General features: G+C 42.7%; 2 protein-coding genes across 6 annotated transcripts in view; both read right to left on the bottom strand.

Moving 5' to 3' along the window:
• Window positions 1-1998: 1998 nt before the first annotated feature.
• On the bottom strand, window positions 1999-2379 carry LOC101657126 (60S ribosomal protein L30-like). The gene has a single exon (XM_030885773.2). It carries the CDS (start codon window positions 2377-2379, stop codon window positions 1999-2001), a length of 381 nt encoding a protein of 126 aa, XP_030741633.2.
• A 7114-nt stretch (window positions 2380-9493) lies between these two features.
• ADGRG2 (adhesion G protein-coupled receptor G2) overlaps window positions 9494-26432 on the bottom strand; it is an 81264-nt gene continuing 64325 nt past the window's right edge. For all 5 annotated transcript variants that reach the window (XM_045290702.1, XM_045290705.1, XM_045290703.1 and 2 more), the window contains 7 exons: window positions 25976-26097; window positions 23764-24032; window positions 21681-21780; window positions 20666-20949; window positions 16685-16786; window positions 15129-15281; window positions 9494-11264 (listed from right to left, as the gene is read on the bottom strand). In XM_045290702.1, coding sequence (XP_045146637.1) covers window positions 11080-11264; window positions 15129-15281; window positions 16685-16786; window positions 20666-20949; window positions 21681-21780; window positions 23764-24032; window positions 25976-26097 — 1215 coding nt within the window. In that variant the 3' untranslated portion in view covers window positions 9494-11079. The remainder of the gene's footprint in view (window positions 11265-15128; window positions 15282-16684; window positions 16787-20665; window positions 20950-21680; window positions 21781-23763; window positions 24033-25975; window positions 26098-26432) is intronic.

Here is a 26432-nt window from a genome sequence, read left to right as displayed (position 1 = left end):
GGTCACTACGAGAGTCAGTGGGCATTTTTCAGTTTATGCATTTACCCAGTTGGCCTTTCTCCTTACCTATCTGAACCCTATCTTTAAAGATCAGCTCAGCTCCTCCCTCCTATTAGAGTCCCCTGGGACTTTGAATCCCATCAGCAATTTCTTTAGGTTAGAGATTAGGATTTGGAGTCAGACCAAATTTGCAAATTTCAATTCAACTCTTTCCAATTCTCCTGTATTTGTCTGCATGTCAAAGCCGAGATTGTGCCTACTGTGTATTATTGTTTGGGTGTTTCTTCATTTGGTGGAATTATCTGATGATCTTTGCCTATTACCTGGCATTTCCGTCCAGCATAGAAATATTTTGTTTCTTGAGCTCATTCTTTTTCAGATCTGCTATGTGCAAAACACACACACACACACACACACACACACACACACACATCTCTTCTGATATATAGCCAGTAAGTATTCTTAGTTTTCCTTCCAGTGTGCATTCTGGGGCTTTGTTTTGGTCTATGCTCTAATGGCTAGCGCCACATAAACTTGAAAGCCCGTAATGAAATATACAGCAATGTGAACCAAGAAATAAGTTTGTTCCTTTTTAACTTTCAAGTTTCAAGTTAGTTTCAGTGGTTAATTTTGGACTAAGAAGCTATGTTATATAAATATCATTCTCATATCTTAATAATGTCATGTCCTTGAAATAGAAAACCTCTATCTTGTCATCCTTACCCAAGAAGGCTGGCTCTTGTTACCCAGTTGAAATCTAGCTCTAAGTCATTTCTCAAATATTTATCAGAATCAGACATGGTATAGGGCAGGGAATGGGGTTATTTATACCTGAAGGGATTACTTAATGATCTTCATATAGATGAAAGCCTGACACTAAGCCCTGGGGTACCACCACAGATGATATGTCTGATCTGCACTAGAGGGTCTGTCCATTGTTATGTCAGAGGTCTTGTGCCCAGGCCACTTGCCAAAGTCCCAACTGAACACCAACAGATGTTTTGCTTGAGAGCTCAGGTCTTTGACGCTAAAGAAAAACACACCACCTTTTTTGTTCAAAGGACACAGGCAGTTTGGAATTGATGTACTGAAAATTGCCAATGTGCCAAATTTATTACTTTATATAACTATTTAATTTTAATCAATAGAATATAATCTAGTTTTTCCTCACAATATTTTAAGAAACCCTGAATTTGTCTCTATTCCATCTTCCTATTCCTAGTTTGAGACTGAGAGGCAAAAAGAGATGTGGTAGTTACATAATCTGTCAACTTGTGAACAGGTGGAGTCTAGCTTGTCAATCAAGTCACTGCCAATGAGGTCTCTGTGTGGGCATGGCCTTCTCCAGAGGAATCTGGGCTCTCCTGTATTACTCCCTAGAGGCAGGAGACTCTCTCTGCTTCTTCTCCCTGCAAGACATTCCTGTTGACAAGCCACATGGAGCTATGCTGATGGTAGCCAGAGCCTTGGAGCTGGAGGAGCCACGTGGAGACACACACCAGCACCAAGGTCCTTCCACCACTGGATCCATAAGACTTTCCACCCCCTGGCCTGTGATCCTCCTGCACTCGGTATTATTGTATGTGTTGCATGAGTCTGAAGAGGAATTTAGACTGGTATTGGATATATGGGCTAATATCAGACTTATGGCCTTGATCTGGACTGGGCTGGGATATTTTCTTAATATACGATTGTTCTTTGGTATAAAGTTCTCTATTACACATATGAGTCTCCCTGGATTTGTGTATCTATTCAACCCAGACTAACACAAGAGAAAATACCAGGAAATACAAAAATGCATTCATGAGAATATCATTAGAATAGAAAATATACATATGAGTTCATGTGTGTGAGGAAGGTACAACTATAATAAGATTTCTCCATAGTGAACAATATATTTATGAAAAAATATAATAGGACTTCAAAAAGTTTGTGGAAAATTCCATGATCATTTCATTCAATTTTCCCACAAACTTTTTGAAGATTTGTCATATCTGATTAACGAATATATTTAATTTGTATCTTCCCCAATTTCTTTTTTTTAAAAAAACAAGCTCTGATCAGTTTTATTAAAGAAAAATATTGCAGGATTTCTTTTTCACCAGTCTGTTCTGGCATGCTTCTAATGATATCAGAATCACCGTGGTCCAGGATGGCCAGCGTGCACACCCTGTAGTACTTGCTGCACGCTGTGCCCAACTCAATATTGTGGCCGCTGGAGTGATGGACACCAGTTTTGGCCAACATGGCGTAGTACTGGATTTCTATTTCCTTCAGTGTCTGCTTGTAGCCCAGCATGTACTTCCCACTTTTTATAATGAGTTGGAGCCTCGAACTGATGAACCCCAGCGACTTTTTCGTCTTCTTTGCAGCCACCATCTTCCTGTATTAGGTGCGGGACGGCTCCCAACCAAGAGCAGCCGCCAACAGGGCTGGGAAGGGAGAAGAAAAAAAGCCCCAATTTCTTGATACTATATCTTAGAGACTGAGGAGAAAAAAACAAAAGAATATACTGATGATAATTCTTCACATCAAGAATATGTTCTTTGGGGGCTGCTCTACTCTGTCCCTTTTTGTCGCCATGAGTTGGAATTGACTCCACAACACACAAGGACACACCCCTTCAGTCTCTCTCTTTTCCCTCAGCTCTTTTTTGTCCTTCAAACTTCAACTCACAGCACGGTGAGAAGATGAAACAAAGACAAACTGGAGCCCCTGTAAAAGCAGACTCACTGCCAGTGAGTTGATGCAGACTCATAGTCATCCTACAGGACAGGGTTGAACTGCCGCTGTGGGTTTTTAAGACTGTAACTCTTTATGAGTAGAAACCTCAGTCTATTTTCTGAGGAACAATTTGTGATTTTGAATTACTGACCTTTCAAATCGCAGCCCAATGCTTAACCACTAAGGCACCAGAGACAAACAAAATGGACCTGAAAACATTGTGTTTTGTATGATTTTCTGTATTTGAAATCCAGGATGGGTGTGGTAGTGACATAATCTCATGTCAATTTGAGGGTATTAAGAGTGAAGGGGTGGAGTTTAGTCTGTCAACCAGGTCTCAGCTTGATTGGAGGGTGACTGAGATAAATGGCTCTCTGGAAGCTGGCCTCCTTCTTTCTCTGCTTCACCTTAATATTGACAAGCCACGTAGGGCCACGCTGAGACCTGTGAGAGCACTGGAGATGCTTCCACCAGCACTGGATCCACAAGACTTTGCACCCACTGGCCTGTGGTCTTTTTGCAGTTTGCATCATTGCATGTGACTGTGTGAGTCTGAAGAGGAATTTATGGATTATTGGCCTCACATTTATGGGCTCATATCAGACTTATAGACTTGATCTGGACTGGGCTGGGATGTTTTCTCAATATACAATTACTCTTTTATATTAAAGCTCTCTCTTACACTTACATGAGTGTCTCTGGATTTGCTTATCTCGTCAACCTGGTCTAACACAATGGGCAAATCTATAGAGTTAGTCATTGAATTAATAATTACCTAGGAGCATGGCAGGGTAGGAAGGGGGTGGGGGATGGGGACCAAACAACAATGAGTATGAGAAGAAAATGTTCTGAAATTGATTGTGGTGATGATTGCCCAGTTCTTAATATGAGTGAATGATTAAATTGTTATGATATGAAAAGTATATGCCAATAAAACTAGTTAAAGACAAAAAACCGAGGGAAAAATTGTTAGGCAGACAAAATGATACCAAACAAATTCATTTGGAGATTAGTCATTGGCTGAAGTGGCCTTCGGCAAAGGGAGCTGCTTCTTAGATGTCCTCACTAGATATAGCCCAGATATCTAGCCTCACTAGATATATCTCAAATGAAGCTCCTTCACCATTCTTAATGAGAATAAGCTTGATGCTGCTAACTGGAGTTACTAGGGTTCCTTTGTGGGGTTAATGATTACAGTGTATCAAAAACTCTCCCAATTTATTGAGGAACATTGTTTTATCATACACGGGCCATGGCTCTAACATTCCTTGCTTCCTAATATTGGCACTACTTCCATCTCCTTATACTAGAGGCACAGATTATTGAACCAGTTTTAGATTCAAAGGAGGATGCTTCTCAGGAACATCTTGTTCTCTCTACCTTGCTCATCTTTCTGAAATTAAAAAAACAACTACTCACTGACTGCCATTGAGTTGATTCTGACTTAGAGTGACAGCATAGCACTGCTCCTGTGGGTCTCTGAGACTGTAACTCTATATGAGTTGAAAGCCTTCTCTTTCTCTTGGACAAGAGAGTTTGGCTTAAAGATCACCACCTAAGACACAAACATCACTAAACATTTTGATCAAAGATGCTATTGAAGAATCCTGATCAAAGCAGGGGAAATGCTATTTTTCAAATACTCATGGATTAAAACTGCAGAATTCCAAATGCTTAGACTTAGGCTGGAGGATCCCCTTGTGGTGGTTATATAATTTCAAAATTTCCAACTAGTGTTGGACTTCTGGGCTAATATTTGACTTATGGACTTGATCTGGACTGGGCTAGGATGTTCTCAATATGCAATTGCTCTTTTATATAAAGTTCTCTCTTACACTTATATTAGTGTCTCTGGATTTGTTTCTCTAGTCAACCCGGCCTAACACATTATGGTACCTTGGGAGTGGGGTACTAGAGAAATGAATCATGAAGATGGAGAGTAGAAGCTTGTCTGACCTCTGCCCTCATGGCACTCTTTCTTCTTTGACTAGCTGGAGGTCATATATAGTCATGCAGTTTAATTGTTTGTTTTCTAGAAAGAACATGGGAAGTTAAAGTTTTGATTATTTTCGTTGGTTATTCCCATTTGAAATGGTGAAAATGAATGTGATTAATGTAAATTTTGAGCTTAGGGGACAAAATAGCCCCCTGAACTTTTCCTCTGAGATCATGCTGCTTAGTCAAAGTGGCTGAGAGAAGGTCAAAATGGCTGACAGAAGGTCCCACTCTGGCTTGATACAATCAGAGGCCTAAGGCTATATTGCAAATAATGGTTTAGCTAAGAAAGTATAGTTTAGAGAAGATAGTTTAGATAATGATTGAATTTGACTGTTTTAAGAAGGTGTTTAGGATCAGACACTACTATGTTTATATTGATTTCTTCTGCTTACTGTTATTGATAGAAATAATTATTGGGAAGTATGAAAATAGAGTTTTAAGCCCACTTGGCTTTAGACATTAAATTGGATCTTTAAATGGGTTTGGAAAGCCTGTCTGCAAAGAAGGCTCTGAAAGGATAAGCCCCACCCAGTGCTGTGAGTGCTTAGAATATTTGCATTTGAGAACACTTGCTGAGTGGCAAAGCTTGCTGTTAACAGACTGAAGAAAATAAATAGAACTTGGCCTTTTTGAATTTTGAACTAGTAGCTTGGGCCTAAAGCTGGAAAATTTGGAGCCATGAAGGAACCCTCCTGTCTAGGACTGAATGTTAAAGGGAGCCTGTAGGCAGCCTGAAATGCCTGCTAGGTGACCACCTGGATCTTCCTGTTTAGTGGAAGTGGAAGAAATGCAGCCATAAAGAGGCGGGTTGAATATGACCACAGACACCCATGGACCTGATTCACAGGGACTAGAGGAGAAGACGAGAGCAGATTGACTGGTCTGAAGTTCATGACCTAGCCAAGGGGGCTGGGGTTGTTGAGAATTTGTGATGGGGCCCATGTCTAAAGGTGAGGCAACCAATGGGCACTCTGGTGAGGCTAGGTGAGGCAATGTCCCACATTGAGTTGACCAGAACCAGACCAGATGAAAAGATTTTTGAGGTTGTAAAATGGTGCATATTGCTGTTGACTTTATAGATGGCCTGTCCTGATTTGACTTTGGTTATGGATACAGACTTACAAGTTTCCAACTGGAATGAAGATTCTTCACATCAAAGAACATACTTGTTATCTCAGAGTACTGGGTTGATATAAGTGGGCAGTATAGAAATTGGATACTCAAAATGAGGAGGATAAAGGCATGAAGTAGCTGACTTACCAACTTTCGTGAGTAGGGGAAAATGTTGATAGGATTATAGGATTAAGGTATAGGTGTTCACATAACTGCAATTGTTAGGTATAGAATATTTTTGTTTTGTTCACTTATAGAATATTATATTTAAATACATCTGGCACATTTTAAATTATACGCATTTTAGTTTTATCCTGTTTGGCACAGATATGATTTTATTATTGTTTTGTTTAAAAAATATGTATGATTAGCTAAAGAGTTGTGTAAAGGTGTCAAGTTGACAAGGGGTGGTCTGTGGTAGTTACATAACTTCATGTCAACTTGATAAATAAGTGTAGGGGTGGAGTCTAGCTTGTCAATCAGGTCATAGCCTGATGATGCCTTCTTGTGGGTATGGCCTTCTCCTAAGGATTCTGGGAACTTCCTCTCTCTCTCTCTCTCTGCCTTGGTCTTCCTGTTAATAAGTCACGCAGAGACTTGCTGAGATCTGTGAGAGCCTCTTTTTGTACTTCATCTTCTTGTTAAAGAGCCACACTTGGAGAGCTGAAGGAGACATGTGGAGACCCGGGCCAGCACTGAGATGCTTCTACCGGTATTAGATCCACAAGACTTTGCACCCACTGGCCTGTGATCTTCTTGCATTTTTCATCATTGCATGTGACTGTGTGAGTCTGAAGAGGGCTTTATGGACTAGTTTCAGACTTACGGGCTAATATCAGACATATGGACTTGATCTGGACTGGGCTGGGATGTTTTCTCAATATACAATTGCCCTTTTATATAAAGCTCTCTCTTACAAATTTATTAGTGTCTCTGGAGTTATTTCTCTGGTCAACCTGGCCTAATACACCCCAGAAAATATTGTACAAAAATAATTTCGAAACCTTAAACCAATATATATATTCCCTTAAAGTCCTCTTAAAACCAAACAGTAGTTTAAATAATAAAAATGCCTGCCTTGAGCATTATGCTCTTTTAAGAACTGTCTATATGGAATCACAGTGACAACAGCACCTCAAAAGATTAGGCAGGAACCTCAGGGGGCAGTGAGCTTATGGGGGAGGAATAACTCAGAAAAGGACAGTGAACATGGTTGCACAACTCAAGGAGTGTAATCAATGTCACTGAATTGTACATGTAGAAATGATGGAATTGGTGTACTATATATATGCTCAACAATGACAATCAATAAATGTAGGGGGAAAGAGAACTCAATAGGATTAGTGGGGGGAAGGGTGTAAAGGACATAAAAAGTCTCACTCCTAAAACTTAAGTGTCTTATACCTTCTTTACCACTCAGTGACTTTGTAGTGGTTGAGGATCTTAGAAGAAAAGACTGTAGAGGGCCAGTGAGTTGGGGTGAGGCCAGCTTTTCCTATTCATGCCTCCCACATACTAACTCCAAACTTTAAACTCACTGCTGTTGCATTGATTCTGATTCATAGCAACCCATAGGACATGGTAGAACTGCCCCAATGGATTTCCAAATCTGTAATTCTTTACGGGAGTAGAAAGCCTCATCTTTCTTCTGCAGAGCAGCTGGTAGTTTCAAACTGCTGACCTTGCAAGCTTCTCAGACACCCCCAATGCCTTGCTCACCATCTTGAAATCCTGCTGTTTGATGCTAAGGAAACAGGAATGTGGAGGGCATTCAGGATCAGGCCTCATGGAGGTCAGTGACAGCATGTTAAAGGAATCAATCATGGAAAGATGTGGGGGGAAGTCAGGTACTTGCTGCCAGACTGCTGTCTCATCCCACAGCAGGGCTGGGCCTGCTCCCTGCTGCTGGAGACAATGGACTACCTCTCTCTGGAGTCTAAGGCCATTAGCTTGGTTCCTGTAGGAGGGGTTTGCACCCTACTGATAAGGGTTCCTATAGAAACCCAGAGACCACCCCCTAGCCCATCCTCTCATTACTGTGTAGCCTATAGTGCAGCCCCTTCCTGTGCCATATGTCTCTACCTGTAATTAGTGGGCTGGCATACCCCCAAAAGGTATATAGGCATGGGTCAGCAATATAGAGGGACTAACTTCTCTCTCAGACTCTGACCTCCCTGACTCTTCCCCCTCTCCCTTGTTCCCTTCCCCTCCTTCCCTTCCTCCTCTCTCCACGTGGACCACCAAGCTGGGCTGAGGTGAGCAATGGTACTATGTAACATGCCTGACTGTATTATTGTATTATCTCTCATGCTCTCAATGACTTTAATATAATGCTTATATATTTCAACCGTACAATTGTGCATTACTGAACCCAGAGGTAGTATTAATGAATCCGAGTAGTAGCAATAGGAGTATTAGCGGTGGGGGCTGGTCCCCCCCCTCCATCAGCATCTTTATTTTTTTAATTTAATACTACACAAATGGCACCCAATGCGTGGCAATGAGTTATATGTCCCGTGTAACAATTGTATGGCCCCACCGGAATGTAGATTGAATCGGAAAATTGTGTGAAGTGAGGATCCGGTGTGGGGATTGGTGGATAAGTAGTCGGAATAGTGAATGAGTATTTTAAAGAGAACAATGGGGCAAGGTAAAAGTAAACCTGAAACGTATGGTACTAAGCTCATCTACTTACTGAAAAGACAGAGTGTAAAAGTAACGAAGGAAAAGATGCACTGTTTTCTAAAAGTAGTAAAAAGGTATAATCCATGGTTCCCGGAGGAAGGAACTTTCAATCTAGAGACCCGGGAGGAGGTCATTGTTAACTTAAAGAAGGCACACAGAGATGGGGAGAGTATCCCTATGGAGACGTGGTCTCTGTGGGTTCAAGTTAAGATGGTTTTAAGACTTTTGCAGGAGGAAGAGAGTGAAGATTATCAGTCTAGTGAGAAGTCTTGTGTGAGCGATCCTAATCTAGAAAAGCAAGCTAAAGTGTCTATGAATGAGTGTGAGTTAGGTGATGAAATTTTAGGAGAAACTGAAAAAGCAGGGATTGATTTATTTTCTAAGGCCTCTGATTCTAAAAGAAACCTCAAGGCCAAAGCCTATATGCCCTAGGGGGACTGCAGCCTCAGAAGGTTTAAAGGTGATAAAGTAGGAGAGGCAACGAATTCCAAGAAAAGCGAGGCTATTAAGCAAGCCCAGGAAGCTCCCTTGCTTTCAAAGGTAGAGAAAGCAGAGAAACAGGACCGGCAAAGTAATGAGGAACATCTAAGATACGCAAACTTAAATCAGGTGAGAAGCAGGCAGAATGGCGCAAATGAGAAGATTTTAGGCAGAATTGAAAAAACTGAGTCAGAAGAGGACATAGTAAAATCATCTGCTCCTCTTTTAGAATTTAGTGTAAGAAAGACCAGAGATTGTAAAACAATCAAGCAAGCCAGTGCTGGAGGTAGAGAGATTAGCTCCAAAGAAATGCAAACTAGGAGGGCTGACCCAGAAGTAGAAGTTGAGGAAGTGCAACTTGGAGAAAGTGGTCTCATGAAGCAGAAATTTTGCTAATTTCAACATGTACCTGCTGTTCCCCCATAAGATGTTACTTCCCCCATGCCACAGTGCTCAAGAAACAAAACACAAAAATTTTTCTTTGCGAAAGTTATGAAATGTACTCAACTACAAATTTATTTGGTTGATTGTAACATTTTTTATCAATGTTAAGATATTTGTTGATTTTTAACATTTTTTGGTTAAGATTTTTTTGTTTTTTACCATTTTTTTGTTAAGTTTTTTTTTTTAAACATTTTTCGGTCGATTTTAACATTTGGGGGTAATTTTAACATATAAATACAATTAAATAAATCTCAGGGAAAGATTGCAAAGGTAAATCAGCACTCACAGACATGTAGTCCGTTATGATTATGATTAGTTGGGGCTACAACATTCATTTGAAGTATATGCATGAAAACCTTAGTGAAAGACCTAAAGGGTTTGGAAATGTCCCTAAGAAGGATGCACTGAGGCAGTGCTCAGAGACAGATCCTATGTCACTAGAAGCAACCAGGGTGGGATACAAATAGAAACTACAGCATTGTAGGAGAGTTCACTGTCCCCGGCAGCTGTTCTCTCTGGTCCTTACACTCTTCCGAACTTGACATGTTTGGGACAAAATAATTATAGCTCTGGTTAGGCCAAAATGTGGCAGGCCTAACCACGAACAAAGTCTCATGCAGTTGCCTTACTCTTAAAGAACAGCGAGACAATTTCCCCCCTAATATGCATCTCTTTTCAAAAGTCACTTTCCTCTTTTACCATCTTCTGGGAGACTGAGAATTTCAGAAGTGGCAGTGTATGTATCTCGTCCACTGTCACAATTTTCCTGACATAGGGGCTAGATTGCCCCGCCAATTTGTGGCACAAAAATCCCTAATAGGGTAATAAGGGATGCAGTCGGGACTGGATACTAATATTGGGTGGTATACACAGTTGTACCCTGCACCAGGATACACACCCAAGGGGTCAGTGGGCTCAAATCCAGCCCCACTGTTTGGCAAGCCTCCAGCCTTGGGGACTGTGTCCACGCACTAGGGGTATCTTTTCTAACTATCCGAAAGCACTCAGCGTAGGGCCAATTGGGGCACTGTCTGTTGACCTGGTTCAGTCTGGCAAGCAATGTTCTTTTGAATAAAAGTCAGTGAAGTTTCTGTATTTCACATCCCATGTTATCTCCCTATGGGGTTTTAGAATTCACTGAACCAGGAAAATTTCTCCGAATTCTCACATTAAACAAAATAATACAACCACAATTCTATACAAGAATAAATTTACCCAGTAGAAAATAAATATTTTTTAAGGGAGAAGATGTTTTTTGGACACGTAGGTCACTAGACTTGAGTTCATAATACAACAAGAGCGTGCACAACTAAACTCACCAATAGGCTGAAGTCACAGGTGGCTTCTAGGATGCTTTCAGAGATAACTCAGCCTCTGGCACATGTGTCTGGCAATTACCTACTTTGTTCCCTACATGCATCTTATTCTTGGTGTGTTGTTTAAAACAAAGGATAAGGACCCACATTGCCAATGTAATGTCTTCCCACAGCGACAACTACCCTCAATGAACATATGCGCTTCCCAAGGTTGTTGAGTATAAAAGAAGGTGGTTTTTCTACAGCTCACATTGCGTACAAGGTAAAAATGGTCATTTCCACATGGTCAAGAATCATGCTTTGATTTTAGAAAGAGGGATCACATTTGTTCAATAAAATGTAAGCTTCCCCGCTTTGAAGTCCTTCTGAGAGCGATACGGTTTTTCCCATTGCACAGGTCTTCTTTCTCATTAAGCACGTGCTGTTTCGCAGAGAAATCATGAAGGCACACGTCTCCATTCTGAACACTGAAAGAAACACCGTTCTTCTCCGTAGAAGCATTCCCTGTAAAAGGTAAAACCAAATTGGTGTCATGAGGAACCCATGGAGGGGTGTGTGTGTAAGGAACTAACTAAACTTGAAAATCACTTTATTCTTCAATATGCATGCGTTAAAAACACACCTGGTTAGAAATGATCTATGATTCACTGTCATGTTTACTTTTCTCCAAGGAATCAAAACAAATCAGAGATTGGCTCAGAACCCTGTTCACTCTGGCAGTTTTGGTTTTGTTTCATGCTTATGAAATGGATACTGCATCTAGGGAGGCAATATACCATATATACTCGTGTATAAGCTGAGTTTTTTCAGCACATTTTAATGCAGCTTTTGTGGTAAAATTAGGTGCCTCAGCTGATATTTGGGTTGGCTTATATACAGTACTTTGTTCGGAAAAGGTTCATTTGCCAATGCTGACTGGGCAAAGATTGGCTTTAAGAAGTAGCATAGATGTAATATAACCTAAGGTAAGCGTTTGGTGTCCCCCAAAGGTTCAGGTTAGCAAAGGTTCTCATGCATAGCCTCCCTTCCAAGGTTCTTGGCTCTTGGTGATTCCTATCAAACCAAACTTTGTATGAGATAAAACTAGAGTGACCAGCTACAGGAGCCAAGAGAAGAAGAAATCATCTCTTTCCTAGATGAAACCAGCCCCCACTGACTAAAGCAGGCTGTGACTGATCCCCAAGAGGAAAGCACCAATTCTAAATGGAGAGGAGGCCAGGGGAACTGGGCCTTCTTGGGCAACTGTGGGATAACGCTAAGCCTCCTTCACCCCAAGCACGCCATAAGTTGTAGGAAAACACAGCTCCAGCAGATTTATCCATCGGCATCTGTTGCACCAGACTCCTTTAGAGTATTGAAAAGTACAGGGATATAATTCTTAGGACTTGGGTGCACCTGACCCAAGCCATGGTATTTTCCATTGCCTCCTATGCGTGTGAAAGTTGGATATTGAATCAGGAAAACTGAAGAAGAATCAGTGCATTTGAATGATGGTGCTGGCAAAGAATATTGAAGGTACCATGGGCTGCCAAAAGGACAAACAGAAATGTCTTGGCAGAAGTATAGCCAGAATGATCCTCACAGGCAAAATGGTGACACTTCATCTTATATACTTTGGACATGTCAGTCCCTGGAAAAGGACATTGTGCTTGGTAAAGTAGCGGGGTACTGACAAAGAGGAACGTCCACGATAAGTAGCACCTATCAACAACACCAGCTCCAGTCGTCCTACAGCTGCCTATTGATATCTGTCTGACCATTATAGGATAGGGTTAAGTCATAAACCAACAAATGGACTACTTATTCAGCTTTTTATCTTTGTCTTAATGCTATAATGCTATATATATATATATATATATCTCAATGCTATAATGCTATATATATATGATCTCACTTATAACCCTATGGGGTGGATACTTGTAGAGTCCCCATTGCAGAGATGCTGAAGGGATTTTTTCAAAGTTCGATGCTTTGTCCAAGGTTACGTCCAAGTGATCGGAACAACATGGAATGTTTCTGACACAGCTCAAATAGGGCCTATGATTTTTGGAGGCAACTCTCCTGATTTGGTCATTTTGGCCCTGTTTCTGCAGTATATTTAAACGAGCATCATAAACAAAATACATTTCCAGCTGCTTTGGGGAAATTACTAAGTCTTGTGGGGGATAGATTATCATCACCCTATTCCAGCCCTCACCCATCTCAAAGGGGACCAAGGAGCCAAGAATGTCCAGTGGATATGGTATTAGCTATTTGGCCTTTTGGCGGCCCTAAAATCTATCTCCTGCTCATTGCCACGTATCACAAATCGTGGTGTCAAGTAAGTTTTATCAAATAGCATGTCAACATGTGTCACTTCGATTAAATCCTTCTCCCGGAAGGATGACAACACCCTGATTAGTCCAGGCAAGTGGGCGAGGCCTCATCTGTGAGCTCTTTATAGAATCCAGACAACTCTGGTTAATGGATTAAAAGCCCAAAGCCTTTTTATCCAGGCCAATGGGCTTGCTAACAGGTTGTGAGTGCAAGGATTCTTGTTGACCCACCCTGTTCCTCTGGTTTCTCTATGTTGAATTCGCTCCTTAACCAGCCTGGATTCCCATCTCCTCTAGTTTGGCCGCCTGCAGTCCTGAGAGAAGCTTTTTTAAAGCTCTTCCTTTAGTATCTCTCATAATAATACGAGGCTGTGGTGGCAGCCACTTCTTGTCCTTTAGGACAGCAGTTCTCAACCAGAGGCAATTTTACCCACAGGGGACATTTTGGCAGTGTCTGGAGACATTTTTAAGGAGCCTCAGTGGCACTGTGGGTTAGACAATTGACATTGGCCTGCTAGCTGCAAGCTTTGTGGTTCAAACCCATGAGCCATGAGGAAAAAAAAAGCCTGCTCCCATAAAGATTGATAAAGCCTCAGAAATCCTGGCTATGGGTCAGAATCCACTTGATAGCAGTGAGTTCGGAGACTTTTCTTAGAAGCCCTCATGGTGCTGTGGGGTAGGTATTGGGCTGCTAACTCCAAGGTTGGTGGTTTGAGCCCCCAGCCCCTCTATAAGAGACAAATGAAACTGTCTGCTCCCATAAAGATTTACAGTCTCAGAAAGCCTAGGGCGGGTTATTTGGCAGTGTGTGAGTGGGAGACATTTTGGGTTGTCATAACTGAGGGTGGGGAGGAGAAACAATTGGTCGTGGGTAGAAGCCAGGGTATCGCTAACGATCCTACAAAGCACAGGACAGTCCTTCACAACAGAGAATTAGCCAGACCAAATGTCCCTAGAGCTGAGGTTGAGAACAAAAGCCTGTTTGAACAGCTGCCTATTATATTTCATACATTTATACAGACCAGTAGGCCCTCCCACCTCTGGGCAATTAGAAGACGATGTGGTAGATAGAAGCCTAGACCACCTCAGAAGCTTGATTTGAATTAGTCACTAAAAGAACTACCCTCCTAATACAATCAAGAAAGGCAGGTATGATTATATTCTCCAGAGAAGGAGAAAGCAAATGAGCAAAATAGAAAAATCTAGGAAAATGTAAAAGATACCGAATATACTCGTGTATAAGCTGAGTTTCTCAGCACATTTTTTAATGCAGTTTTTGTGGTAAAATTAGGTGCCTCGGCTGATATTTGGGTCAGCTTATACTCGAGTATATATGGTATATTAAAAAGCAAAAGAAGGTAAAGCTAGGTATGATGAAGCTTTGTGAGCAATCAACAGCCCCAGTTGGAGGAAAGAGGGCAGGGTAGGGGGAGAGGCATGAATGGTTCAGCTTGAAATGTCAGAATTCAAGCAAGAAGGCTCAGCCGCCATTCTTTTACATGCAAGTGACCTACATGCCAACCAACATAGGTGGTCACAAATCATGTCTATTCGTGGGGATTGGGGGCATTGTGACCAGTGAGGGAAAGGATGAACAGACATGACAAGGGACAAATAGACAGGCTTAAGCGTGTCGAAGATGCACGTGATGCTAGCTGTGACTCATCTCAATGTCCTCTCACACGCTTATCGCGTTAGGCACGGCTGTCCGAGAGGCAGCGCAGTACTGAGGCCTTTGGGCCAGACCTCGATTTAAATCTTGCAGAACGTCATCATGTCCCCTCATAAAAAAAGGAACTCTTAAAAAAAAGAAGTTGTTCTGGTATTTGCTCTGAAACAAATTCATTCATTTGGACTAATCCATGTTCTCTTTGAGAAAGGAGCCACGCTGTGATCCATTCAGCTTCCATTTGCTTCCCTTGGTTTTTGAGGGGGGGTGGGGGTGGGAGTCATTCATGGAGGCAACTGCTTGAAAACAAAACAAAACAAAACAAAACAAAACAAAACAAAACAAAACACTCGCTAGAGACATACTATATTGAGACATACGTACCATTCCCGTCTACGTGCACTGAGCAATCATTATTCACTAGCAGTGTGGTGGAGTTAGTGGAGTTACTGTTTGACTGTAAGGAATTTGAAGAACTGGACACTCCTTGGTTTACAGTCTGCTTCTTTAAACCATTAGTAGCAGTTTTACTCCAGTCTATAGCAGAATAAGCATTACAGAAAAACAGAGCAGTATGTTGAAGCTTAAATGCAAGAGACAGATCAGTGTAACAAGTTCTAGCAACTACTTTCTCACTCCAAGGCCTCAGAGAAGTCATGCATTTTGCAAGCTGGTGGGATCAAATGTATTTTACTTGAAGGCAACTATCCATTTTTCCTTTCAAAGAATACAAAGCCATCTATTGAAAACACAAAATATCTCCCTGAAATCTAGTCGATACCACTCATAGAGACCCTAGAGAGCAGGTTAGCCCCATCAGTTCCTTACATTTTAATTGTTTACAGGAGTAGAAAGCCTTGTCTTCCTCCTGCAGAGCAGCTGGTGGTTCTGAACTGCTGACCTTGAGGTTAGCAGCCCACTACACCACCGGCACTCCTTAAAGCCATGTATATGCGCCTGGAACTAAAAGCTAAGCTAATTGGATTACGTCTAGGAAGTCCTTGGATAAGGCAGTAACTCAGACGCACTGACTGCCTGGCTTAGAACACAAAACGACTGACGGTTCTTCAGTCCACAGAAAGGACCGAGCTCTGCGCTCTTACTTTCTGAGTGCGGACTCTTGTCTCCCCCAGATCCCGCAACGGCGATGTGGGACTGATGTAAATTAGTTCCCTAGGTGGGACAAACTGTTACTATATGTGGCTGCTAACTGAAAGGTTGGAAGTTGGGAGTCTACCCTGAAGCCACTTGGAAGAAAGGTCTGGCTACCTGCGCGCGCGCGCGCGCGCACACACACACACACACACAGGCAACCCCTAAAAACCCTCTGGAGCACAATTCTACAGACACACATGGGATCCCCTTGGGTCAGAAGCAAGTCAACTCCAACTTTTAATTTTTTTTAATTGATGCAAAACGAATTTAAACTTTTCAAACATGGTTTCCTCTTTCCTATTTTCTTAAAACGGAGCTGTTTGTGACACTAGGGCAAATAACTTCAGAAGAACCCACCATGTGCTAAAGCTGAGACACAAAGTCCTGCCCCCTGATAGACTAAGCAACTAGCACCCAGAACCTGTGGAGTCCAGACTTTACAAGCCATACAGGTGAATATTCACCATACAGGTGAATATTCAAAATGATTTGGGTAAATGACAAGCATGAGCCGCAGAGGAAATCGAGTCTAAACATTCCCCTGTTGCTTCATGCAAGAAGCAGTCGTCCTGCTAACTCTACTGCTCTTGAGATTCCCAGATTCCCTAGCTCCCTTGATTTTTGTTTTGAAATCATGCTCAGAACCAATCTTTTCTGTTGAGAAGGTGCCGTTCAGAGAGGTCTGGATTGGAGGGCCCTTGGGCAACGACTGCTTGGGACCTTGATCCACATAACCTTTACTTTAAGATATAAGAGGAGAGGGGGGAAATAAGGTAATTCTTTACCAGAATTTTCAGCCAGCCGCAGCTTTCCACAACAAAGATAGCGCCTCCACTGTTTCCGGACATTCTCTTTCGCTACGCAGTAAAAGATGAATATGAAAAATCCTAAGGGGGGAAAACAAAACAAAAACATAACACAATGAATTCCCAGTTTACACCTGGATGCCCATGAACTGACTTTACAAAATATTCTGTGGCAGCTGTGGCCAAAGTGCCCTCCTGCACATGGAATAAATCATTCGGACTCCTCATGTGTCAGCATCGAACTGCACTCTACAGTGTTTCTACCAGTTGATTTTTCAGAAAGAGGTCACTGGAGACTCTTCTGAGTGTGGTGCCTCTTTGTGGACTTGAACCTCCAACCTTTCAGATAGCAAGTAGCTGATTACATTAAACACTAGCATTACCTAAGGACTCCTGCTAATTGAATAAGACATCCAAAGCTGTGGGAAAGCTTACTATGGAAAGGCATCCTAGGGGGACTCTGTCTTGGTAAGATAAAGCCTACTTGGAAAAGGACTGAAGGAGCCCTGGTTGCATAGTGGTTACTTGTTGGGCTGCTAACCACAGGGTCAGCAGTTCGCAACCACCAGTCTCTCCTTGGGAGAAAGAGGAGGCTTTCTACTTCCATAAAGAGTTACAGTCTTGAAAACCCCCTGGGGAAGTTCTACTTTGTCCTACAGGGTCGCTATGAGTTGGCATCAACTCAATGCCATTGTGTGTGTGTGTGTGTGTGTGTGTGTGTGTGTGTACATGCGCTTAAGAAAAGGAGTAACATTCTACTTCCTAACTTAAACTTCACCAGCTCTCCTCTCATGTTCTGTCCTTGTTTTATATTCCCCCTCTTGGAAATGCAAATCATCCCTCTACCCAGGAGCCCAAGGTGACCTAGGTGGCCCCCTCTCCATCTCCAAGTTCTGTCAAATGCCATCTCCTCAGTCATCACACACTTCTCACTGCCTGTCCAGGCCAACGGCCATGTCCCTTGTGTGAGCTTAACTGCCCTGGTATAGCCTACTCCATCAATCTGTTCCTGTGCCTCCTGTCACCCACCATCTCCTGCCCAGACCTGCTTGCAGAAGTTCTCACTGGCACCTTGGCATACAGAGATGAATACTCCAGACTCACAGAGGGCACTGTTGCGCCACCAATCTCCCACTTCTGTCTTCAACTCTGTGCCTCAGGGCTCCTCCCATAGTCCCATCTGTGTCGCTATACCAGGCTTTTGCCAATGAATATTTTCTCTCGACCCCCAACACTTCTGAACTTCCTATCCGCACTTTCAAACATCAAGTTTAGGAGGCTACATGGGCCCACCCCAAAGACTGACATATTACCTATACCCTCTCTGTGTTTATTGGCTACTCTAGGAGGCTACCCTTGGGGGCGTTAAGGGAAGAGGAGCATGTAGGAAAGAGATAAAAATGAGGATACACTATTCTGACCTCAGAATGGATCCAGATTGTCATTGTTAGTTATTGTCGACTCACTTCTGACGCATGGCAACCTTATATACAAAGAACAGAATGTTGTCCCATCTTGGTGCCTTCTTCACAATCATTGCTATGTTTGAGTCTAAGGAGCCCTGGTGGCATAAACTGCTAAGTGCTAGGCTGCTAACCCAAAGGCTGGGGGGTTTGAACCCACCCAAGTGATCTAGTTCCATATGGATGACAGCCAAGAAAACTCCAGGGGGACAGTTTTACACTGTCACATAGAATCACTCTGAGTTGAAATCAACTCAGTGGCAGCTAACAACAACAACAACAACAACAACACATTTGAGTCTGTTGTTTCAACCATTGTGTCAACTTATTTTCAATCCCAAGGCCTTAGGAATTAGACATTCGTCTCTTTTATATAGATGAAACACTGAGTTCCCATTTTATACTCACATTCTAATGAGACGATGTTTTCAGGGGTGGGTGGATAGAATAATAAATTGGAGAGAAATAAAGAAAAGGAGGTAGGTTTGGCTTCTACCTTCCATGTTTCTGACTCGTGTGATTATAAGTCACCTTCTTTTTCTTTGAAAGTGTGCATTACATTTCACATGCTTGTGTTGTCACAAGGAAGCACCATGTTTGTTTGTGCACAATGGTGGCACGATGGTTAAACATTTGGCAGCTGTCAGGTTGGCTACGGGAACCCACCAGCTGCTCCAGGGGAGAAAGAGGTGGCGGTTTGCTTCTGTGAAGATCAATCCGAGAGCCTAGGAGACCCTCTGAGGGCACTTGACCCTTTCTACCAGGGTCATTATGAAGTGGCACAGGCTCAATGGAGCGCAACAACAACATTGTTGGCCTATTAAACCTTTACTGGAAAGCCTAAAAAGTGATTTGCTGATTTTTTCTGATTTTGTTTTCGATCCTATGAGAACAGTGCTATAAGACCTGGGCACACTGATCGTGTTGTAAGTAAAAACTTACAGCCACATATTACCTATAAGCCTACTACCTGGCCCCCTCCAAAGATAAGAACTCATGGCCAAATTATGAATTTAATTTTTATCTCTGGTTGGGTTTGCTTGCAAAACCAGCAAAATGATCTCTTGCTTGACAGTATGACAAGAGGCCACTCCAGGAACTAACAGTAATAAGAAGAAAAGATGGGGAGAAAGAGCAGAAAACACAATTAAAAGGTACCCCAACAGAGGATGTGAAATCAGGGGACAGTGAATTGATTTTCTAATATAAACTTATTTGCCTGCTCAAGGAGCCCTGGTAGCTTCGTGACTATGGGTCAGGCTGCTAACCATAAGGTCCACAGTTTGAAGGCAGCAGCCACTCTGGGAGAGAACTATGAGGCTCTCTCTCCCATAAAGAGTTACAATCTTGGAAACTGACAGAGGCAGTTCTGCCCTGTTCTACAGAGTCACTGTGAGTCAGAAGCAACTCGATGGCAGTGGGTTTTATTAGCCTGCTCAGCTGCTACTGCTCAAGCGCTGCCATTAAAACGGAACCACAGCAGAATAGTACACATTAAAGAATGGTGATAAATCTGCAAAACACCTCATAACATGGGACTGGGAGGGAGGGAAACTCACTAACTAGAAAGAAGACGTGCATTAACTTGGGTGTAGGAAAGTAAGTGCGCAATCACGGGGAGGACAGAACAACATGACCAAGGCAAAGGAAGACACTGGGAGCGCGCAAGATGAAAGGCAGCAAAAGAAAATACTACGATGCACAAAATCCTGCATTAAATGTCATAATAAATAATCCTCTGCAAGAGGATCCATAGGCAGACATGTAAGCTAACTAGGCACGAAATGGCAGAGGTTTGGCAGAGGATATTTCCATGTGTACATATGTGTGCAAATATATGTAGGTATGTAATAGAGCATAAGGAGGTAAAGCTATGCAAACTGAGTCACAGCCTTGGGAGACGGAGTCACTGGGCTCGAGGGCTGAAGACCACAGTCCTGGGGGACCTCTAGGCCAGTGGGCTTGGCAGAGTTCACACAGATCATGAAAGTATCAAGCACTCCAAATGAACATACAAATCTGTCTTGGAGGACATATAGCCAGCATGCTCCAGTCCTTAGAAAAGGACTTCATGCTTGGCAACATGAAGGGGCAGTGACAAAGAGCACTGCCCTCAGTGGGACGGATTGCCATGGGAGCTGCAACTATAGGCTCAAATGCAATCATGACTGTGAGGATGGTGTGCGGCTGAGCAGCATTCATGCTGTTGTGAATTGGGTTGCTATGAGTCAGAACCCAACAACAACCAACACAGAACCCTCAAGAAAGAGCCCTGAGGTGCCATGGGTAAGCACTTGACTGCTAACCAAACGGTTGGTAGTTTGAACCCACCCAGTAGCTCTGTGGGAGACTGGTCCGGTGGTTATAGTCAAGAGAGGTTAGAGCCAAGAACACCCTGTGGGGCAGTTCACATGGGGTCACTATGAATCAGAATCAACTTGACACAGCACCTAATCACTAGAATCCTTCAGCTCCTATTAAATGCTGGAGAGCTCACCTTGTAAGGTATTAAAGATGGAAAAGAGGTACATGAACGTGATGTTAACGGGTCCCCAGGCAAAGAAGGCAAAACCCCAAGTAATTCCCAGCAAAAACGTAAGGCCGGCTACACTCCTGAGGTCTTGAATACTGGTTTTCCGCTGGGCCCCCAGTTGCTTCTTCTTTTTAATTCGACAGAGCTGGACCAGGACCACAATGAACATGCTGATGTTGAGCAGAAATACCACACAGAAGTATCCCACAACGGTAATGTAGAAGACTGTATGGTTGTTGATCCAGCAACTGGAACGAGGACAGGGGAAGAAATGAACAGATAACAGTATTTAAGTAGCATTTGGCGTGATACAACAAATCTATCACATTTTACTGAAGCCGTGCCTCCAATTTCTTTTCTTTTTAATGGATAAAATTTCTGTCCTTTAATGGATAAAATTTCTCGAAGGAGAAAAAAAAAACCCATCTGAGAGCCTTTATTTAGGGTACTTGGTGATTGAAAGTCATTAAATAATATATATTTTTAGGCATTCATGATTTGACTCCTGTAAACCCTAGTAACTATTCCGTGTCTTTATAAATATCAGGTAACTTCCATTTATTTTTTAGCCGAAGCTTCTAAGACTACTGTTAAAATATTTCTTCTATTTTTTTTTAAAAAGGAATGCTTAAAGTAGACCTGGTGGCCTAGTATGTTACATGGCAGGCTGCTAACTGCAAGGTCAGCAGTTCAGTGTGGATACCACCTCTGGAGAAAGATGGGGTTCTCTACTTCTGTCAAGAGTTACCATCCCAGAAACCCACAGGGTCAGTTCCACTTTGTCCTATCGGGTCACTGTGAGCCAGGATCGATTTGATGGCAGTGGGTTTTGTTGTTGTTTGTAAGTAGTAGCGTGCCATTTCCACCTAGCTCATCTCCTTGCATTTGACTCTGAAGTGGACTGGGCTTTATTCGGTGCGAGCCTGACTCACTAGATCAATTAGGAAGTCCATTTCCTCCTTGGAGGCTTTGTACTCACAAGTCATCAGGTGAGCCATTGGGGAACTTCCCATAGGATCCAAGCCCATAGTTATCTGGGGATATCACCAAGACAATAGCCACAATCACAGCCGGAAGTCCTGGGAGATGGGAAAGATCCGGTCACAAACCGTTCTAATAACCAAAGATAATGAGAACATCTAGAGATCATATTTGATATCATTCTGTGGCAGAGATTGGTTAGCTCCTTGTGGAGAGAGACTGGGCACCTTCGCTGGACATCTCCCAGCTTCCCTTGCAGTTAGGGATATGCGGCCGCATGACTAAGATTTGGCCAATGGGATACAGACATAGTGAACTGTTCTACCTCCAAGTATAAAAGCCTCCTGCAACATCTTGCATTCTTTCCTCACCTATATTCAGGGCAACCTTGGAAGCCATGCCTTGAGGCCAAGCCTCTATGGGCTTCTAGCCTGAATAATTGCAAGACCAGAGAAGAACCCCTCCCCCCTCACTAACTAGAGTGTAATCCTCTCAGGCATTTTTTGCTAAGAGGACTCTCAGTGAAAAGACTTAAAATGCCTTTTGCTGGAAGGAGTCCTCAGCCCTCCACCCCACCCCTCTGGCCCACTTACGGATCTACACAGCCAATCTCAAGGCGCTAGCGAATCAAACACAATTTCTTCTTACAATCTCACATATATGATTTCATTGAATTCCTTTGTGTTTGTCTCTTTCAGCGACATTGGTGTATGCTATTTCCTAAGCAAGATGCTTTTCTAGAAATAAAAGTAATAGAGGCAGGGGAGCTTGCCCTTGCCCTTTCAGACAGACTCCATGGCCAATGTCAGCAGCAGGGCTTTATCTTTGGGGGATGAGTGGAGCCAAATTATTGTTCTTCACAAACATTGGGTGACGTAGTGAAGGGTCAGTATTACTGTTGTGTGGGAAATACGTGAAGGGCTATCTCATTTGGAGAGAGGAAGGGGCCTGGACAGTGGAGGCTGTAGGACAGTGGCAGGTGTGCTGAACAGGAGGCAAAAAGCCATACTTGGTTGTTTTTAAACTACGTGAATCACATCATCACCTTGAGCCAGTCCTTCACCTGGAGTTAGTAATAAATGCCATGCTAACTTCACTGACTTGTCTTAAGTGGGATTACTTCTGTCAAAATCCTTTGCAAAATAGGGTATCACCTACAATGTTGTATATTACTTGTGGACTATCAAAAGGACTCTGGCCGAAAGAGCATCGGTGTATTTTATTTCACCTCAAAGAGCAAAACTAAGACTCCTGGGTAAGAGAGTGTGCAGCCTGGACTTAATGAACGGTGGGACTTTAGGAAATGGTTATTAGCTGCCTTGTGAGGCGATGAGCTCACCAACAATGGAAGTATCCAAGCAGAGATTGAGTTAACTTTAGTCAAGGATAAGTCAAGTCAAATGGAAGAAGTAAGAAACCTTCATGATCTTAGGAGAACATAAGACATTGTGACCCACTGCTAATGGGTCATGTGATCGGAAATGCGGTGCCAGTGTGGCAGAGGCATTAGGTTAGGCTTTATACGGGCTTTCCCTCACTCTGGTCTCATCATGCAGGCAGGTGATCTCTGGGAGGGACAGACTGAGGCTCACTAGGAGCCTGGGACTAAGCGTTTCGCCTCGTGATCACCAACGTAACTTTTTCAATGTATTGAGTCCCTTCTATGTGACAATCTGGAACTACAGAGAGGATCCATGCCTCTAGAAGAGTGTTATGCTCGAGTGTTCTAGAACAAAGCTTCCTCACCGTGGGCCGAGTAACTGAATGTGGGCATCGCAGTAAATTCAAAATCAAAAGTGTCATGAATCTGGGGTGCTGCTGGCAGCACTTGCCCATGTTGCAAATGAATCAGACAAAGGGGGTCACAGGTGAGGAAAGTTTAAGAAGCCCTGTATAATCTAGAAAGACAGGACAAGCTTACTCTTGGAGCAGGTCAGCCTGTAAGGAGGCTCAAGCTGGTTTAGTTACTGTCCAGGTGTGACTTGCTTCATAGTCTCTCCTTGATTAAATAAAAGTCAAAACACCGGAGGAAAAAAAAGGCACAAAAATTCCAGACCGAGTGCAAGCAAAAAGATACCTACCCCAGCCAATGACGCAGAATTTAAGGATGTATTTTCGGATATAAGTATTAAACACTTTGACAAGGGCCAGGTACATGTGGAAAGCTTCCAGACCCATCCATGTGAACGAGACCAAGAGGAAATAATGAAGGAACACAGCCACCGAGATGCAGAGGTTGCGCCTGCTGTACAGCGCAACCCATGAGTCCAGCAGGAACACCAGGTTCAGTAGGAGCAAAGCAGCGCACAGCTGGATGAGAATTTTGGAAGGGTAATCCCTCCGGATCTTTCTACAAGGAATGGACAAGAAGAGAATTAGCATGACATTCTGCCAACCTTTATAAGAGCACATCTGTCAGAGTGTCTCAGAATTCTAAGCAATTAATTTTTCCTATTGGGCTAATATCTAAATGCACCCTTTTCCTCTTTTCCAGTGTGGCAGGGGGTGTGGAGGGGGAAAGGCAAAGGCAAACCACCACCACCACCACCACCACAAAGGCAAGCTGAGCTGTGATGACTGTATGGGAAATGGGCATTCCTTTCTCACTGGGACCTTTGACCTGCTGACTGTTGACCCATCCTTTTAAATAGTTTGCAGTGGAATCCACTGCTCACCCACTCGATTTCTCCCAAACGACTTCTAGAAACATTTCTGCTGCAATATTCGGGCCTTCCAAATATAGCCAGATTGCCCTATTATCTTGTGCTATTAGTTAAAATGAGATCATGGAGAGAAGCAGTTTAAAGTATAGCTAAATGTAAGAGGCATAGGAAAACACAGCTCGTCTGTAACATGTACATGTTTATGTCTGTGAAATTAGATCTGATGAAATCCTCCCTGGTAATGGCTGGCCTTAGGGGAATTTAGTCTCGCTAATATTTCCACAGGCCAACAAGTAGACCTGTAGTCACAGCTGGAGCTGAAATTTGGCATTGACATGACATTTGTGCACTTCCTTATCAGAGCCCCCAAACCTAAATTCCAGAACTTACAGCTTGTTCCATTTAGTTCATGTTATAAACGGCTCACTCTTTTCTTTTCCAACAGAATTTTCAGAAACTCTTCCCCAATAGTGACTGAAAGGATCATTTCTGCTAAGCCATGAAAGAGATACTGTTACTTGGAATGTCACTCTGTTGTGACCAACAAAGCCACACTCTTGAGGATTTTTACATCCTTTGTTCCTCTTCATCCTGGTACCACTGATAGATTAGATCTTTCATGTGTGCTTGGAAAAATTTGGAAACTTCTTTGATGAATTATGGTTCTTTAGCTGTGCATGATAGTACGGTCGATTTCAGGTTCAGACATTTCCGGGTCTGTATCCATCTTTCATTTCATATTCAATGTCTACTAGGAACCAGGGATTGTTCTAGGGCACAAAGGCAACTAAAATCGAGGTCTTACACATGGGTTCAGCCTTGGGTGAGTCCCCTCCACTCAGTTGAGGAATGTGAATAGCCCTGTTATCAGAGAGCAATGTAAAGTCAACTGTCACAGACTAGTTAGGTCAAAATATGATATCTTATCATTTGATGTCCCCTTTGACCCATTTTAAAGCTGTTTCAGTTTTGTTTTGTTTTTTTAAAGAAGGGGAAATACAGGTGGATTAAGTCCCTGATGAATCCCCTCTGACCATGGGCCAGGGATGGGAATAACATTGCTACCATGCAGAATGCACTGCAAAAGTAGATTGTGGTTGATGCAGTATTAAAATTTAGCGCCCTATCATTCGATCGCCCTTATGAGCCATTAACACATGTTCTAGTTTTTAATATTTTTTGCTTTCTCTTCTAATGAGGTTTTTCTCTGTTTTACTTTGTTATTCTTATTAGTTTTAAAAAATGTTTTTCTGTATATAAAATCTAGAATAGGTAAATCTATAGTTCTGTGGGGTATGGCAGGAAAGGCTGGGGGGAAATGGACAGTAAATAATGATGAGTACAGGAACAAAGCAAATGTTCCCAAACAGAAGTGGTGATGATTGTATCACTCTTCTTGATATGATTGCACTATTGAATTGTATGATATGTGAACTATATTCTCATGAAAACAACAACAGCCAAGGACCTGCCCTTCAGTGAGCTCCCAGACGAGTGAGAACCTCTCCTGACATTTCTCGATAGAGGGTTATACAGGGTAGGGTAGGCCAAGGGAAGCAATTCATTAACAATGCGTTTTGGAATTGAAGGCGAGGCTTTCCAGAATATGTTTCCAGTTGTGTGCACTCACTCAAAGGCTATGTATGTCACAAGAGTAACGGACAGAAAAATGGACGAAAGCCCACAACCGATATAGGTGATAAACGTCAGAGCCATCATCTGAGCCGGTTGTAAGGATAGTCGCGATAGGTCCTAGAAAACAAAACGAACACATCTTTTAAAATAAAATAAAAACAAAACCATGATTCACATCTATCGAGTGTTCTAGATACCCAGGCGTAGTCTGTTCAACCAATCTATGAGGCAGGCCCATTTATTCTCATCAGCTAATGATAAAGACACTGAAGTCCAGAGAGGTGAAGTAACTTTTCCAAGGTCACACAGCTAAGAAGTGGAGGAGCCAGGATTCAAATTTGGGTTTAGCGGATTTCCAGAGCCTGTGGATTTAACCACTGTGTGCTGGGGCCTTGGAAAGGCACTGGAGCTAAGGGCCTAAAGCAGCGGTTCTTAACCTGTGGGTCACGACC

The sequence above is a fragment of the Echinops telfairi genome, unplaced genomic scaffold, assembly GCF_000313985.2.
Source record: "Echinops telfairi isolate 266 unplaced genomic scaffold, ASM31398v2 ScPeMD7_53;HRSCAF=182, whole genome shotgun sequence".
Lineage (NCBI taxonomy): Eukaryota > Metazoa > Chordata > Mammalia > Afrosoricida > Tenrecidae > Echinops > Echinops telfairi.
This window is presented reverse-complemented; position numbering and strand designations above follow the sequence as displayed.